This window comes from Pseudopodoces humilis, chromosome 3 (assembly GCF_049639895.1).
Source record: "Pseudopodoces humilis isolate 2021_Gansu_Grassland_sample_001 chromosome 3, ASM4963989v1, whole genome shotgun sequence".
Lineage (NCBI taxonomy): Eukaryota > Metazoa > Chordata > Aves > Passeriformes > Paridae > Pseudopodoces > Pseudopodoces humilis.
Window position 1 is genome coordinate 106,857,416 of NC_142202.1, and position 17,306 is coordinate 106,874,721.

The window sequence follows — 17,306 nt, forward strand, 5'->3', positions numbered from 1 at the left end:
AGAAAATGTGGTGTTATGGCTGGAGCTGGGGACCAAGAATCAAAGCTTCTGAGTTCTTCCTGGCTCTGTTCCTTACCTGAGGAAAGCCACTTACACCTTCTGACCTATATTGTCTCTGGGACTCTCAATATAATTATATTAAATGCCCACAAGCAATGATAATGGCAAGACAGAAAATACTGCTTTTCACAAGATCCACAGAGATGTTCAGTTGCAGGTTTCAGGTCAAGTCCCCTTTAGGTTCAGCCACTGTGTAGGTCATGTAATTTTGGGGTGCCACTTGTGCAATTCTTTATGAAGAAAGCATTCAACCAGTCTTTCACTGAGAATGATTTAGCATCACTAGTGAAGAAGGGGACAGAAAGGACTGGCTTGGTTTTGAAATCTCATTCCAATGTGTGTGTGCACCTGTGGCAAGAGGGGAAAATCCTTTGCACTAGGGTAGAGCAGTGGCTGTGATTCATTGAGGAGAAGAAACATCAGTGCTCACCCTGTTGAAACCATGCACTTTAACTGACTTGCACTTAATTTTTACCTGGATATCTTAATAAAACAAATAGTCAAATGAGGAATAAAAACCCAAACAAGGAAAATTAAGTCCATTGGAACAAAGAAATGAGAGGAGTAAATAACCGGTAGGAAATTCCCAGCACATCCCTTTATGAAGGTTTCAGGAAATTACATTTGTTTGAGGAAATGCTGAAAATTAGGAGGAGCCCAGAAGAGGAACTAGCAGGAGCCAGCTGAGGTCATTTTTCACTGCCAGGACTGCACTGTGTTGTCTCTTCTTTTACAATTCATCGGCAGGCATTATTACCTGGTGAAAAAATTTGTTTTGCAACTCATCCTGAGTCCTCATAAATCATTAATGCCTGGCTAAGCACAGTGTGAGCATTACAAATACTCTGAGAATGAGGGCCCATTCTGATATAACCTTGTGTCCAATACTAATGCCTGCTAGTTATTGAGTAATACAAAGGAACCTGAGCGAGGAAGATCGATGAATCAATGCAGTCTCCTGACTTCCTTCTCCTCTCCACCTGCCTCTCCTCTTTCTAGTTAGATACTGAGATGCAAAAATTCAGGACAGTTCATAGTCATCTCTCTGTGGACAGCACTATAACAATTTAGGGGAACAAGGAAGGAGTCACAGCCTCCAAATACCTGTAGGAAAGAGAGGAGCTTTGGTTTCTGTTTAGAACTTGTTCTGATTTCTGGGTTTTTATGAGCCAATTCGCACCAGTGCTCCAGACCTGTTCTTCTGGTTTGCATCCTTTAATGAATGCATGCAGCATAAAGCACATTCAAGTGTGTAAAGACCATAGATAGAAGCTGTGCCCAGGACTGAGTGTAATTAAAGGGTGCTCAGCAAGTCCAAATAATGAGCCTGTTACCTGTGGGAGCTGTTTGGGGGCTTAGATGCTCAAACCAGCTCTCACAATACTGGAGGCAGCACTGAAAGCCATCAATAGGTACAGTGGCTGAGCTTTGTGTCTTGTTTTTCAGTAATCTTGTCCACAGTCAGGAGTTCAAGGATGGTCTGTATGGTCCTGCTTACCCTGAACTCACTTCCTAAAACCCCCAGCCCATTCAAGAGTATCTCCCTCTCCCTCTCCCTCTCCTCGAGTCTCCTCGAGTCTCCTCCCCTCTCCTCGAGTCTCCTCTCCTCGAGTCTCCTCTCCTCGAGTCTCCTCTCCTCGAGTCTCCTCTCCTCGAGTCTCCTCTCCATGCAGTTGCTATTCATACAGTTGTGCCCTTTGAACACCATAATAATTGATCATGAGCTTTAAAAGAGGGAGATGGAATGAGGTGAGGTGGAGATTGACCCTTTGTGTAAGCGTAATCTTAGACTTGTATGACTTAGTCATGGATGGAGCCCTTATCCTAAAAGGCCTCTGCAAGGAAGGTTGTAAAGTCACAGATACAAGAGAAATTGAACTTGAATAAGAACTTAGGAAAAGTGCAAATGGGGGTCAAGGACAGTGGTTGGGTAAATTTGAAAAGGGGAGAGAGTATGAGAAAGTTTAGAGGGAAAAGTAACAGTCTTTAAGACATGAAATGATAGAAAATTGGCGTGAGGAAAATGTCGTTGCTGTAAATGAAAGTGGGAAAATGGACCACGGCAGAGAGAGAGGAGGAAAAAAAATTGTTCATATGTGAAAAGGGACAGAAAAATGCTTCCTCCATAAATACATGCAACTGATAAAGCACCTCCTGCTGTTCCTGTGAAACCAGAGACCTCAGTCACTTTGGCCCTCAATCAAGTGTAACACCCCTTGTGCCCAAACCATCCTTGGTCTTCAGCTGAGACCTAAAGTGTTCATTGTGCAGTGAGACTTCAGGCATCACACCTCCAGCAAAAGCCTGAGACTCCCCTGTACAGGAGTGAACATTCAGATCCCATTTTAGGTTTTGCTCAAAATGTATCATTGTGCTTTACCTCAGCTGAATTTGTTAAAAATAGTCCCTGCTATAGCACCCACAGGGCAGAGTGGTTTATTTTCCCCTATTATAGATCTGACAAAAGCCTGCTGTTATTTCTGTGCCCTCTCTAATGATCTGCTTGCTCTCTGGAGAGCACTGACCCATTTCAGCATAGAATAATTAGCCTTTCAGACACTACTGTGTTTCCATTAAATAGACATAAATGTGCAAGGTGACATTTATTTACTTAGGCCTGAAAAATATGCACCACAGATGCTGGGGCTTGGGAGAGCTTCAATTTCTTTTCATGAAACAGTTGTATATTTGCATGCTTTTGTGTCATTAAACACTAGTGCTTGGCTGAAATGATTCCTGTTGAGTTTCCTTCAGGAAGCAGGAGAGCACAGGGATTATTTGGGTCCAGGTTTCACCATGAGACCGGTTGGCAATGCTTAGGCAGCTCTTGCTCAAGCCTGTCAGTAGCTTTGAGCACCGTTAGAGTTACACACCCTTGAGGTCCCTTTTACTTCACATAAGGACTCCATGTAAGGAACTGTAGTTGATTTACAGATCTGTCTGAAGAGGAATGTGTTCAGGGTGTTACACTGAGGAAATGAGAACCTTGACCTATTGCAAACATAAAATAAACCCAAAGTCCTTTAGTATTTAAAATCAGCTCTTCTGTCATTTTGATCACTGGCTTCTGAACCGCCAGGCTATTGCCCAGGTGAAAAGTATATTATTCATCTTGATAGCCATTTTGGTCTGCAAAGTTGGAGGGAAGTCTTAGCCTTAAAAGTCCAGGCAGCATATAAAACATCTAGGTTGCCTAGTGGTTCACATCCCCACATGGAGACGTGGCATGCTATCATTTCATTCTGTTAGCACCAATAGACTCTATAAAAGGAGGCATCATTCAAGGTAGGTGCTTTATTGCAGGATGGAAACACTTTCATAGGTTATTTTAATCATTATGATTCTTTCATGATGTGTGAAAGTTGATTGTTGCTGTAAATGAAGCCATTGAAGGCTAAAAAATAAAAATGCTGTGATGGTAAAAATCCTTGGAGTGCAAAAAATAGGAATTGCTATAAAAGACAGTAATTTATTCTCTGCATGAGATTTTTTTTTTTTTAATCATAAGGATGCTTTTAAGGTAATTTTAAGGTAATTTTAAGGTATGTACAATTGTAGTCTATATAGCTGAGTTATATTGCAAGGTGCATTGATAATTTAGCTAATTTTTTCTGCACTGTAATTTATAAATTATTTAGAACTGCTATTTTTTTATGTTAACTGAGGCTTAACACATTTTTACTATGTTACGGATAAGTTATTTTTGCAGGTCTTGTGGTTTTATTATTTTGACCCATATCCAGTTCATATTGCATCATAATACCATTTTTACTAATATTATTCTAGTATGTTCAAAACTTATTTCCATTTGGATAGAAATTCATTAGCTCTTGATTTTGATTATAACAAATTATTTTAACATTTCTGTGATAATGCATTCTCTGTGTTTCTGATTTGCTAATGCTGAAATATTTTATTTTAATTTTTAACCTTTCCAAATTTAGGAATTGTTTTTGCTTTTTTTTTTTCTGTGTATATATATTTCAGTTGTTTAGACCTACTGGTTCCTGCTTTTTTCTTTTTCTTTTTTTTTTTAATATGTTATGTTCGTAACTTCTGACTGTCTGTGTTGAGCCAATCTTACCAACAAAAATATCAATTATTTCCTGTTTCTCTACTTCTTTACAAAAAAAAAAATGAAAAGTAAAAAGTAAAAATAAAAAACTCTTAATGGGAACCCTGGCACTGTCTGTCTTCTCTGTTCTGCAGAAATGTTGAAGGAGTTGAACCAGCAACGCAGAGCGAAAGAGTTTACAGACCTGAAAATTATTGTTGAAGGCAAAGAGTTTGAAGTCCACCAAAATGTTCTAGCTTCCTGCAGCTTGTATTTCAAGGACCTGATTAAAAGGTTTGCCTTCCTTCCAGCTGTGATCTGCTCTGTTCTTTTGTAGGGCGCATTTGTGTCGCTTTTTTTTCCTCCCCTCTCTTGCAGGTTTATGAAGATTGAATCTCCTGTCACAGAGCCAGTAGCCATTCTTTCCACCTCCTCTGAATGTATTTCCAAACTGAGACTCAGATCCATTTGTTACACATCTGACTCGTACAGTGTAATTATTTCTGATGAGTAGAGGCTGGTTTTGGCCGAAGAAAGTGTTCCACCACTGAGAGATCTAAGATTTAAACTCCACTGCTAATGGTGATTCAGTCCACAACTAAAAACTACTGCTGTCGATATTTGCAAGGGACTCTGTCACACACGACAAAAGTCTGTGCTTCAGGCTGCAAAAAGCCATCAGCGTTCAGGTGAACGGTGCTGAGACATCGTGCAAATAAAGCATTTGGGTACTGTAATCCCTTCACCATGAAATCTTTGTTACATGCTTTTGTGTGGCTTTTATGGGCAAAGGGATTGATATTTTTATTATCTGGGGACCTTTAAAAGAAGAAAAGACAACTGATTAATTTCTCTAGAAAAAAATTAGAAATAAGATGATTTACTGGTCAAAATGTAGCTCGGACTGCATGTTGGACTAACAGTAGCTTTTCCATACAAACACTTCAGCTTAGGGTAGGTACAGTATGTACATTTTCTAAACATCATGTCTCCACCTTCGCATTTTCCCCCCCTCTGTTTCTAGCTGATTGATTCTAAACAGTGCATGATAATCTTTTTTTTTCCATTACATTGATTTTTCAATTTGTATGCTTCATATACTTGCATAAGAATAAATTGGTACTCTCGTATTATTAGTAAGTTAGAGTAGCAAGTAGGGAGAAAAAAAAACCACGAGGATAACTTTCATTTTTCTCTCAATCATCAGCAAATTAATGCAGCTGCTGATTTTGCCTTGCAGTATTTTCCTGAGCAGACTGAGCCTGGACTGTGCTAAAAAATGGGATTAAAGAACATTTTGCTTGCTTCAAATCCTGTATTTAAATTTTGCCAACTAACACAATAGTGACTGTATTTTATTTCAGGATGGCCTATTGGCTGGTATCTCCTTTCAGTGTATTGTGTCCTTTTGCACAAAGCTGCTTCTGTAATTATGGATATATATTACATTTCTATGATATAACTGTACTAACTGCCTTATCAATTATTCATAAAAAATATGTTGGCCTAGGAAGCATGTCTTTTCCCCTCTGTAAATCTAATGATTTCTAGCAGTACCTATGCCACATCTCTCCTGTCCTTTCTGTTCTGTCTGCTCATTATTATTTAATTGTTAAGGCTACAGTATATGCTTTTTAGGGTGATAAAGAGTAGAGTCTACAGGAAAAGAAAATTCATAGAAGCAACTTACAGAAACCAAATCACTGACTGTCCAAAGACTGTCATTTGGATTTTGTTGTGAAGACATCTGCTTGTGTGCAGAAATTACCAGGCAGCATCTATTTCTAGAAGCACACTGACAAATCTTGCCGCTTTATTATTTAGTTATTAAATGAGATATACATTAGATTGAGCACTGCTCTGTTATTAACTTAGTTAAAACAATATAAAAAATGAAAATCTAGATTTTGTGAAAGCAAATGCCTAGTTTTCAGCACGTATTATCTTTCAGCTGCCCACATAAGGCTTGCATGCATTACAAGAAAAAAATAGTGGAAGGTTTAGCCTATTTGCTAAACTCAACACTTTTTGCCTTCTTTCACATCATCAGCAGCAATAAATATTCCAGGGGTCGATTTGTTTCCACCATCAGGTCTCTCCATCCCAGTTGCCTTCCATATATAACCTCAGTTGCATACATGTAACCTCGATGGAGGCTAATGGAGTTGCACAGGTGTATCCAAGGCAAAAATACCTTTATTACTGATGATGATGCTTGAATAAGAAAAAATTCAGCTTGATGTCAAGATGAGTTTGCAAAACTGTCAGGTGAGAAAAATAAATATTCACCTGTAAATTGAGCAAATGTGTCTTTGCGAGACAATAAACTCAGGGCTAAGGGGTGGAATTTCTCAAGACTTCTTTCTGTAGGATATTTGCAGTGTAAAGTCTTGTCCTTTTTGAAACCCCATGGAAGTCAAGGGCTCAGATTGCAAGAGGCACTCAATTTTTTGTGGGATCATGCCCTTAATAATACAGAATCATTATAGTTCATAGAGTTAGAATGTTTACAGATACAATACATCTAGAGTCCTCTATGATATTTGTTAGCAGCTCCTTTGAGACAGCACTTAAAGCTTTATGTGATTTCCTTTGCACTCCTTGTGTTATTATAGAAATCAAAACAATAAATGGCAGTTTTTCTTAAAGAATGAAAGAGATCTCTTTATATTAAATATAATAGAAAGGCCATTTCAGTCGGTGCAAGCCGGGGTTAAAACCTAGTGTCATTCCAACCAAAGGCACCAATGTGTCACCAGAAACATCAATGACAATATGATCTATTCATGAAGGTGCTATGTACGTCTATAGAAACATGCAGAAATAGAATCTTTCAGAGTATTTACTTCAGCTTATTATTTGCCACAGGCTGGTTATTATTAACCTCATATTCTGCCATTGATTCCACTGTGTGTTCAAGTTGGTATCTGATGGTAGAATAGCAAGTAGTGTCTCAAAAGAATAAAAGAGAAATGTTCAAAATCAAGTAAGATCAATTATTTCCTTCTCAAAATAAAACCAAAGTACAGATAAAAAACATAATAGAACTGGAGTTATTGCTCATCTTGAGGAAGGCTATTTGATGAGAATTAGTCATAACAGGGAAGAAAATATGTTGTTTTCATTGCACTGATAAAAAGATGATAACCAGGTTTGATTGTCCAAAACAATTCTAAAGTTATTTACGAAACAAATTTGGTAATGAGAGTGCATTTTGAAACCCCTTTAGTTTGTCCCAAAATGGTTAATCCTGTTCATTCTGCTTCTCATCCAGAAAATTATCCATTCCATGGGCTTTATCTATCAAATATATGTGTCCTTTTGAGTTTGGTTTAGTCCAGTCCCAAGCCTGAGCTCAGCACCATACCAGGCACCTCTTTTGGAAGCAGGCCATCCCTGTCAGAAGCTGCACAGCACTCAAGCCTAAGCCAGGACTTGGTGTTCATCTCCCTCCCAACAGCAACTGACTATGGAAAACAATCTCGGCCTTTTTCAGTGCAGAACCATTGGGAAAGGATCAGGTGTATTAGGAACAGCAGGTGTGAAATATTCCTGACACCCGTTCCACATCACTGTGCCCACAAAGAGAGAAAGGTGAGGTTCAGGGGAAGGATGAGCATCCATACAGGATTACTGCAGTATAGGGCTTCAGGAGAATGTGGATGATAAACAGCAGCTGGATTGGGGCACTGTCCCCTAAAGGCCATCTTACATATTTTTAGTGCACTAACTACATTGACTCCAGACTGCTTGACTTTGCTACTCATGGAATCAGCCATCTCAAAACAAGGGCTTAATTTATGATACAGACAATGAAGAGAAGAACCTTGAAGGCTTCCTGAAGGATCTTTTTCTCCTAATTCAGGTTTCTATGTGTAGACAGGGTGCCTGGACCAATGAGAGGTGCTGATGTCTCATGTTAGCTAACCAACATTTAGGTCCAAGCTTGGCATCTAAGGCAGGTTGAGTCACCTTCTTGACTGTTACTGCATTTTGCAGAGAGGTAGACAGACCTGTCCAAGAGGCAAGTCCTCTCCCCACAAAACAGGTGTCTAAGAGATCAGGTGAAGGAGGAGGCCATCCCCCTTTACTATAAAATAGAGGATGATTTGCATAGACAGTGAACTTAGGATGGGTGTTCCATTGCTTCCCTCAGAGGTCCAGCCTAAGCTGGCTGTCTAGTCTTTGCAGTTGGGAAGAAAGATGGGAATGTCTGTCGGACATCCCATCTCATGATAAATAGCATGATTTGCCTTCTGGAAGTGCTTATTTTTCATGACCCAGAGAGTAAGATGGGTCACCCAGCCTGAATCATAGTTGACTAAAAGGACATGAATGATTTCTTATGGAAACTAGTGTTTTTCTTAATGGCACTTATTTATGCTTATATGCGTACACAGAAAAAAAAAGAGACAGATCCAGATCCATCAAAAAATGTATCTCCAAAATGTGCCTCTTGCGGAGCGCAGATTTTCTTATTTAAAACATTCTTGGTTTGGGAGAGGAAAGAAATGAGCTCTGTTTTTGTATCTGCCCTAGAAAAAATGGTGGAAGGTGTGGGGGGTGTGTGTTTGTTCTGGGAGGAAGGAGCAAATGGAAAATCCCATGAAGAGCCATCTTTTTTATTTCCAGCTGTATTTGGGATAGACAAATGCAGCTGCTGAATAAATGGAATTTCTGATATTTCCGTACCAAAGAAATGTTTCACCGGAACATTTTAATTTGCTGCTTTCTTATTCTTAACCCAGAGCACTGGAATCTCTACCAAATACTACATTATTAAAAGGAAGAACTTGACAGACTTGAAAGTCTGTTCTTGGCCAAAATACTTGCTTTTATAAGCAAGCTTTTACAAGTAGATTTGTCTCTGGTCAGTTGCTAAAGATACACAGATCTTGTCCTACAAGTTTTATCTTTTCAAGATTAGATTTTAATGATGCTTTCTAATCTTTAAGTCATCTTGGGTGCCTGATTCCACTGGCATAGAGTGGTAAGTTTTATGTGCGAAGAGATTCTGTCACAAGAAACAGTATTTTGGGTGCATTGTAATCTGGCCCTGGTACATTCATCCTTCTTTTCCTACAAAGTAGACCCAGTGACTTCATGGCCAAATTGCTTTTTCACAATATCCTGCCTCTTTTCAAGTCTTAAGATTTTTGATTATTTTTTTTTCTAAAGTACTCTCTGAGGACTTGAAGGCAGGGCAGGAGAAGTAAAGCATTTAGGGTGGGTAGACCAAATTCCTCTTGCTTTACACCTACGCAGAAGGCAGAGATGTCATTCTGAATTTTACGCTATTGTGTGGAAAGTGAGCATTTGGATGCACAACAGAGAAACCTGCCACTATCCATCTGAAACAGCCTGACAAAACTGCAAAAGCGTTTAGGTGTCTGGAAAACAGACTGTCTGGTTTGTGTTTACATTCTAAAAAGCCCAAAATGAGAAACAGCAGGATGAAAGAAAAATCTACTCTTAGTGACCCCTTCATGTTTTCCTGCTTATTAAGAATCTTGCTTTTAACTCTGGGAGAGGAGCAAGCAACATTTCCACATCTGCATACTTCAGCTCCATTGTAGAACAAAATGAATGTGGAAACAAACTATAACATGTAGTTGAAAGCAGAGAAATAGGGAGTTAAAAGATACGATGTTTGTTTCAGGTGCCAGGAGAGTTACATTGTGCCTAGAGAAAGAGCCCAGGGGTTTCTGTTAAACCATTTAAACCATGATAATGGCAGGTCTCTTGGGAGTGTAAAATATCCTTCACCCTTTACTGCGAGAGGACAGGTGTAAATTGTGCTGTGGACAAGGTTTTTCTCTTAAAGGAAGCAATGATAATTACCGTGTGTTGGGCACAAGATCTTGACATGGGACACAGCCCCCTGCTCTCAGTGGCCTATTCCCATAAGTGCTGTGCTCTCTCTGCTTGCCTAGGCAGCCACCCACCTGCCCCTTGGAATTCCCTGCTGGGCTTCAAATTTTTCAGCTGCCAGACCTTGGAAAACGTGTTTTCATCAGACAAAAATGTATGGTCTTCTACATAAATGAATGGCAGCTTACAAATATTCAGTGGTGTTCTGCACTGCCACAAAACCCATTGCAGGTGTCGCAGCCTGGCTGTTTCCAGCCCCGCACGCATGGCTGTGGATTAGGAGGATGAGAGGCTTGGGCTGAATGCCACTCTGCAAGGAGGACAGAGCAATGTGCCCCACTCTGAAGAGAAGCCCTGAAAATGAGGACAGAAAGGCTCCTTTTCAAGCCTTGAGGTGCAGCACAGAAATTAAACTTCTGCCTGTAAAATTCTGCCCTGTAATGGCAGCAGTTTGCAGAGGCCAAGAACCAAGCAGATCCCTGAAGCTCACTCCTCTCCCTCATTGACAGCATCTCTGTTTACTGTAGCTGGGACTTCTTACTCCCATAATTTCTAGACTCAACCACAAATTCTGCAAATCTTACCCAAAGAATGACAGATTGATCACCTCTCTTGCTCCAGCTGTACCCATCTACAAGCCACACAGCTGTCATGAAGAATCTCTCAAGATACAGGTGCAAGTGACCTACCTGTATTTACTTACATCTCACAGCCCTACCTGGGCTTAACTCTGTTAAAAATTCAGGGGTGAAAGGGAACAGTTATCTAACAAGGTGCAGTTCAAAAAAAATGAATCAAAGACAACAGAGAAAAAAAAAAAAGTCTTCCATGGCATAGAAACAAGAGCCTTATTCTTGAAAACTGGCATTTTTGGGGCAATTCCAAAAGCCAGTCTTGCCCTAAAATGAGGGTAATCAAATATCCAACTCCAGCTTGCTTGTAGGTAGCTCTAGGGATCAGTAGTTCACTTCTTTCATTTATATCATCAAGGATTAACCACTGCTGGATTGGGATAATGAATTTGAATTAATATGACCAGGTTATGATCATATCTGCCCTCTTTTTGCTTGCACAGTGCTGAGCTTCGGTGTCTGAAATACTCAGTGCAGTTCTGCAGGGTGGATGGGCAGGAACTGATGGAGTGAGAAGAGACACATGCCCTTTCCTGCCTATAGTGTGGCCATAGGTGAGGTGCTGCCATGCCATTAATTGATGTCTCTGGATCTATAAATACTGTAGAAAAGCAATAGCAACAACCTGTAGCTGAAGGAGAAAGAACAAGTGCCTCACAGAATTAATTCTAATTACTGTAATGCTGATTGGGATCTTTGGGCACTGCCATAATCATAGTAGTAGTAATAAATAATAATGGTGGTTATCATTATTTTATTATTGTTTTCCCTCTAGACATTGCAATGATGAGAAAGAGTCTTGGATAGACTACCTAGATAATTACTTGTATAAATTTCACCACATTCCTAAGAAATAGATTTATTAGCTGCATGCCAGCTCTGTGCTAAGCTGATTTTTGATGGTGTAATAAATATCATTAAAAGAAATCAGAGAGGAGTTGGGTAAGGGTTAGAGCTTTAAGTTTGATGAGAATAAATTTTTTATTCTGTCAACTTACTTTTAATCTTCCTTCCTATATAATCCCCCAGAACCTGCTTGCATCTTTTATTTACCTTTAACAAATAGTAGCTCTCACCCAGGTTGTTTTGCCACTGAATTAGGCTGCCAGAGATACTTGTAAACAAGGCAGATCCCACACTATTAATAAGTTGGCCCAGTTTTTTTGCTTCTCCACTAGTACCTTGCGAGATTCGGTTTATTCTCAGTCCCTAGGAAAAGTCTAGGTCATGAAACACTGTTCTTCCAAGGGCAATTGCTATTCACTTCTTCATTCACTTGCCAGTCATTTAAGCCAGCATCTTCAATCTCCTCATCTTCTTTCTTAAATCTCAGCAGGGAGCCAGATTTGTGCCTCCAGCTGTGATCTCCGACACTGTAGCGTTACAAGCTGCCGCTGATCCTGCCTTTAGAAATGGTCCTGGCCAAGCATTTAGATTGTGTTCCATCAGTGAATGGCATTAAGGGTATATAGGAAATGTGGCTCTTTTGTTTGCTTTATTTTATTCTGGTGATGTTGTCTGCGAACAAAAGCGTTTGCTCTTAATCCCATTGCTCGTCTTAGTTTGTAATGATCATTTCTGTGATGGTGAATTAGCAGGAGCTGCTGGTGCGTGCCCGAGCTCACAGCCATTAATTTTCCTGATTTTCTTCTGATAGAGCAGGTGCAAACTGGCAGCATTTGACCCTAATAAGTTACACTAGTCTTGCCAGATTTTGTTTGCCTGGAACAAGGAACATTATTTGTATCAACATCCTGATAAAAAGTGAGCAAATGTATTTGTTGGTCAGGTAAATTTTCCTGACAAATTTGCAACCCTGTGTTTAAACAATGTAATTTATTTAATCTTGTGATTTTACTAGTTCTTTATTGTAATCATACAATAGAACCATTACACTACATGTTTTCTTCTCTCATGAGACAGATGGATAGTGACTGAGGCTCAAAGATAATGTTTATCTACAAGATAGAATAACGAAGGCAGAGATTTGCAAGTTAATACATTTTGAGTTGATAAAACAATTCGAAAGGAGAAGCGATGCTGGGGTGCAAATTTTTTTTTTTTTAAATCCTGTTTAATACAACATTCAGTGCCTTATGACATACATATTGCAATGATGTTGCTCTATAAATGTCCCTTCCTGTCATCATTTACATGATTGATTACCTTGCAGCTGCATAAACTTGTATAACTCAGTAGATAACCTATTACCTCAGTATGCATATGTTTCTTGGTGCGTGTTGTGGAAATCTATGTTGTATGTTTGGGCATCTATGCTTTTATATCTCATGAACTCATCATTACAATAAATCAAGATATTCAGTACAAAATACAACTTTCCATGTAGACTGCTGAGTCTGATCTGTACATAGCTGGAGGTTGGCTGTAATTTAACAAATTTTCTGCTTCTCCCAAGATACACAGACATATTGGTTTTGAACAATTAATGACTCTGAAGACGATAAAAAAATCAAATAGTGGACAGTTAAAATGCAGCATCATTGCACTCTCTTCTTTGCCTGAAGTTTCAGTGCTTTAAGGATTAAAGTAAAATGTTAAGGTTCCAGAATAAACAAGATGTTCAGTCTAAATTGTGTCGACTTGAACAGCAGTTTCTAATGAGCACACAGCTAACAGACTCTTAAGCCTCATGAGAAGCTGTCTACCCCAGTCTGGAGTCCTTTCTTTGGTAATCAAAATAATTTGACAGAGATGAAAAGAAGTAGCTTTTCTTTGGTTAAGTGCTTCATCTTACATGAAAATCTTGGATTTCCTGTTTTCTAGAGTCCTAAATACCGTCCAGGGAACAAAGCAATTTAATCTGATTTTTTTTTTTTTATTGTCATGTCTATCTTGGTAGAAAATACGTAGCTCTCTGATAATGGGAACACAATTACTTTAGGGTAAACATTTATATTCCTAATTATGAAAACAAGCCAGCCAGTTCAGCATGTTGAGCTGATAGGGCAAATCCTGGGCAGGCGTTGGGGTGAAGAGACTAAAAGGCAGCTGGGTGATGGGACAAACCATTGCTTTTGGTCCAGCCCCAAAAATACAGGCTTCAGTTTCCTTAGTCCAGGGTGGAGCTGGAGCTCCTCTCTGCTGCCAGCACTCCTGCAGCCTCCTGTCATCTCAGACATGTGCATTTAGTGGATGAAATTCAGATCCCTGAGTTGTATGAGACCCTGAGCCATAGATAGTCAAAGACAACAACTCTTCTTTTCTTGCACTGCCAGAATGAGCGTTTTCCTATTTCTTAAAGATACATTCTGAGTGAAATATGAACAAAATTGAGGTAGCTCTTTCCTGCTGACTTCTGCTGGGAGAAACAGGTAGTGGAGGTAGGCTCACAGATGGACCTTGGAGAGGCAAAAGGAAAAAGTTGTACACCAAGTCCCACTTCTCCAGAGAAATATCACAAATAACAATTCCAAGTGTGTCTTTCTTTTAAAAGATAATAATTTATTTCAGTGCCCTTTTGGAGCACAAAGCTTAAATATACGTCATACCTCTGAGTCTATGGCACGGTGAGTCATATGGCATGGAATGTAAATAGGTGTCACAAACTCTGTCAATCCTCCTGTTCTCAGCCAGGCAGCCTGGGCGGAAGCTGAACCAACTGTTCCTAGGCAGTAATGTACATTTACATAAAATGTTTCACATTTTTCATGTTTATTCCGTGCAGATGGCTCCGTTTTGAACATCCAGAATTTGTTTTGACTTTGTGACTGTAGCTTGTAAACAGAGTGTTGGCTGGCATCTGTACCGGGTATAGGTAGCTTTTCATATTTGATCTAAAATTGAGTGAAGCTGTAGCCAAACCATTAGTCAGTCAAAATAATGTTGCAAGCCAGTTAAAGGCAGCATATCCAAACCATGAGGGAAGGCTGAATGAGAGGCGGTAGCGCTGTCCATAAATTGACAAATTGATGCGCTCGCGGTGTTTCACTTACACAGCTACTTTAGCCAGACTCTAAATGTGGCTTTGCAAATCAAGGCATCTCACTATTAAATGTTTTGAACAGAATCACACAGACGTTCTGTTATGGGAACGTGTTGATACAAATAATGCAGGAAAAATGCATAGATACACATCTATTTATAACTCAGGATGCAGAAAACTTCAGTTGCGTCACTATTAAACATGAAAGCACTATGGCTGATGCTTGTCTGTGTGTATTACATGTTTGGAAATGATTTTCAAGGACAAATAAGTACCAAAAAATGTAAATTTCTCTAGTTTTTCTTTTGTCAGTTCCACTACAAATCTTGCAGATGAGGTATTAGGGCTATTTTTCTTGCTATCAAGTATTTAAACATTTTTGCTCTTTCCTATGTCTTAGTTACAAGAAAGGGACACTGTTTCTGATTTGTTATTTGAGAGTATAATCGAGCCATCTTTTGCTTTGAAGGGTTCCCTGTGCCTTTGTCTTCTCTAGTTGAAGCAATTAAGTTGAAGGATAAGTAGCCAGACTATGTTCAAAGGCATTTGCTTGATTTTGCTGGACTTAATTATTCTAGACAATGCAGAATATTTTTCAGTAACTCCCCCCTTACCCATTCAGAGTATATCTGTGCTTCCTGCTTATCTGCAGGTTCAGTTCTGCTTGCACATTGCTCAGGTCTATCACCTTGCTAGAGAAATACATGATTTGTAAATCTGAAAGAATTCCCCAACAGCTACCGTAAAATTAAGCTGTTAAAGAGCTCTTGGAGCTTGTTTAAATGTAGACCTAAACAAATCTCTTTGCTGTTTAGCTCAAGATAAATCTTTTTAAAAGTCCTGTTCTAAATCACTTCCCAATTTTAATGAGTTTATATATCAGCCTTTGCCAGATTTTTACTGTAGCTTTTCTCCAAGATTATAGCCATGATAAAGTAAGGACTAAAATTGTTTATTATATATTATTCTTCAGAAGCAAAACTTTTTCCCCCAGAGGCTGTTGGGAGAGCTATTGATTTTCTGCCACAATGTGAAATGTGTGACCTTTATAATATGAGCAATGATTACAAGGCCAATAAAATGACATCATTCTGTTTAAACTTTAGAGTTCGCCGGGCAAATAGCAGAATGTGCCACATTTAATGATGTCCGTGGACGATAAGGGTACGTTGACTGGCTTCAAGTGAGACTGAAACATGAAGGAGGCAGGCTCTCAATCCCCAAAACACCTCATGCTTGTGCTGGGAGTTGGGGAACATGAGTGTATGTACCACAAAGAACTATGATTTTTCCCAGCTCTTAAGGCAGGGAGTCAGGGCTTTTCTGGTAACAGACTTCTCTAAATGTTTGCATTTACTGATGTCACCAACAAAACTCCTCCTGTTGTGACACAGGATGAGCTATTTGGGGAACAGCTCTATATATTGCTACAGATTTTCCCAAATCCACTGCATTTGCATTTACAGGACTAAATTCTATTCTTGTAGTACAGCTTTAGCCACTTCATTGCAGTTCCTCTACAGGAGCCAAGAGAAGACTTTGTCCCAAATAGATGAATTATAACTGCACAGGGCATATGATATTCTAATATGTGTCAAAACAAGGAACACAGAAACCTTTAGTCAGGCTTTGAGGGGGATGCTACAACCTGAATCACTGAAATAATTTCATAAAAAAGTCTATGGAATTTCCCTTTTCAGGCACATCAGTCTGTTTCCCAACATTATAATCTTCTCATCCTTCAGACACCTATCTTTCATCCATTAGGACCTGCTTCAGTCAATTCCCTGCCCATTCTCCAGCCTATATCGAGTCAGATCCCTGGCATGGAAGCTGAGGTAGCTGTGATTTCCTTATGCAGGCTGAATCCAGCCTGTACTCAGTATTTGATCCAGCCAAACATGGAGCCGAAGGGCTCACTGCTTAGAAAGCACAAGGAAAACAGCACAACACATTCAAGGCATTGCAGAGGCAGGAATAAGGATAATTTCTTTCCCATTTCTGGCTCATTGTGTAATATCAATAATCTCTGTAGCTTTGTATTATACTTGCCGTAAGTGGCTCTAGTGATTGATTAAACACCTTAGCTTTTCTTTGGCATTTAATCAATTGCAGCAGCAGTTTATTGCTCAGTGTATTACAAAGAAAAAGAGATTATTACTTAATTATTGTGAAAAATAGCAGCTTGCAGTTGTTGCTAGCATGGGTATGTGTCTGCACTGACACTGGTGTCACATCATCCTTTCCTTTGTGCCTCCTGGTCTCCACACTGGGTGCGATTGTGCGATTCCCAGTGGATCATGCATGGTCCTTCCTGCAGCCATCGCCAGCACAGTTCAATTAGTGGCATTAAATAAATAATTGCTTATGGTAGGGCTTCCCACAGTACAAAGAACCCAACTGTGTCATTGATGGCTACCTCCAAACCTCCCTGAAATTTTAGGTGGTGTATTTATTAACCAGCCCATGTGAAAATGAGCTCACTGTCAGGTACAAACCGCTTCTAGGAGCAGTTCAGCAAGAATTACATTGCTACCAAGAGGTATTTTGACAGCCCAGAGTGCAGTACCAGATGTATGTGCAACTGGAGATAAATCAGATACGGGGCATATTATTGGGGTGTGACTGTGAGAAAGGAAAAATCCCAAGATTTTGTGACATCCTTTTGAGGATTTAGGAAATGGCAATTCTTCTGTTTTGCCACCAGAGGATTTCTGCCTCAGATGCAGAATTGAATCCAAATACA

The 17,306-nt window shown here is 39.5% G+C and overlaps 1 protein-coding gene across 3 annotated transcripts in view; it reads left to right on the top strand.

The window, feature by feature from the left end:
- The window catches only part of KLHL29 (kelch like family member 29), a 391,153-nt gene that overhangs the window by 315,516 nt on the left and 58,331 nt on the right, over nucleotides 1-17,306 (top strand). For all 3 annotated transcript variants that reach the window (XM_088052485.1, XM_088052486.1, XM_005521832.3), the window contains one exon: nucleotides 4,270-4,408. In XM_088052485.1, the coding sequence (XP_087908611.1) occupies nucleotides 4,270-4,408 (139 nt within the window). The remainder of the gene's footprint in view (nucleotides 1-4,269; nucleotides 4,409-17,306) is intronic.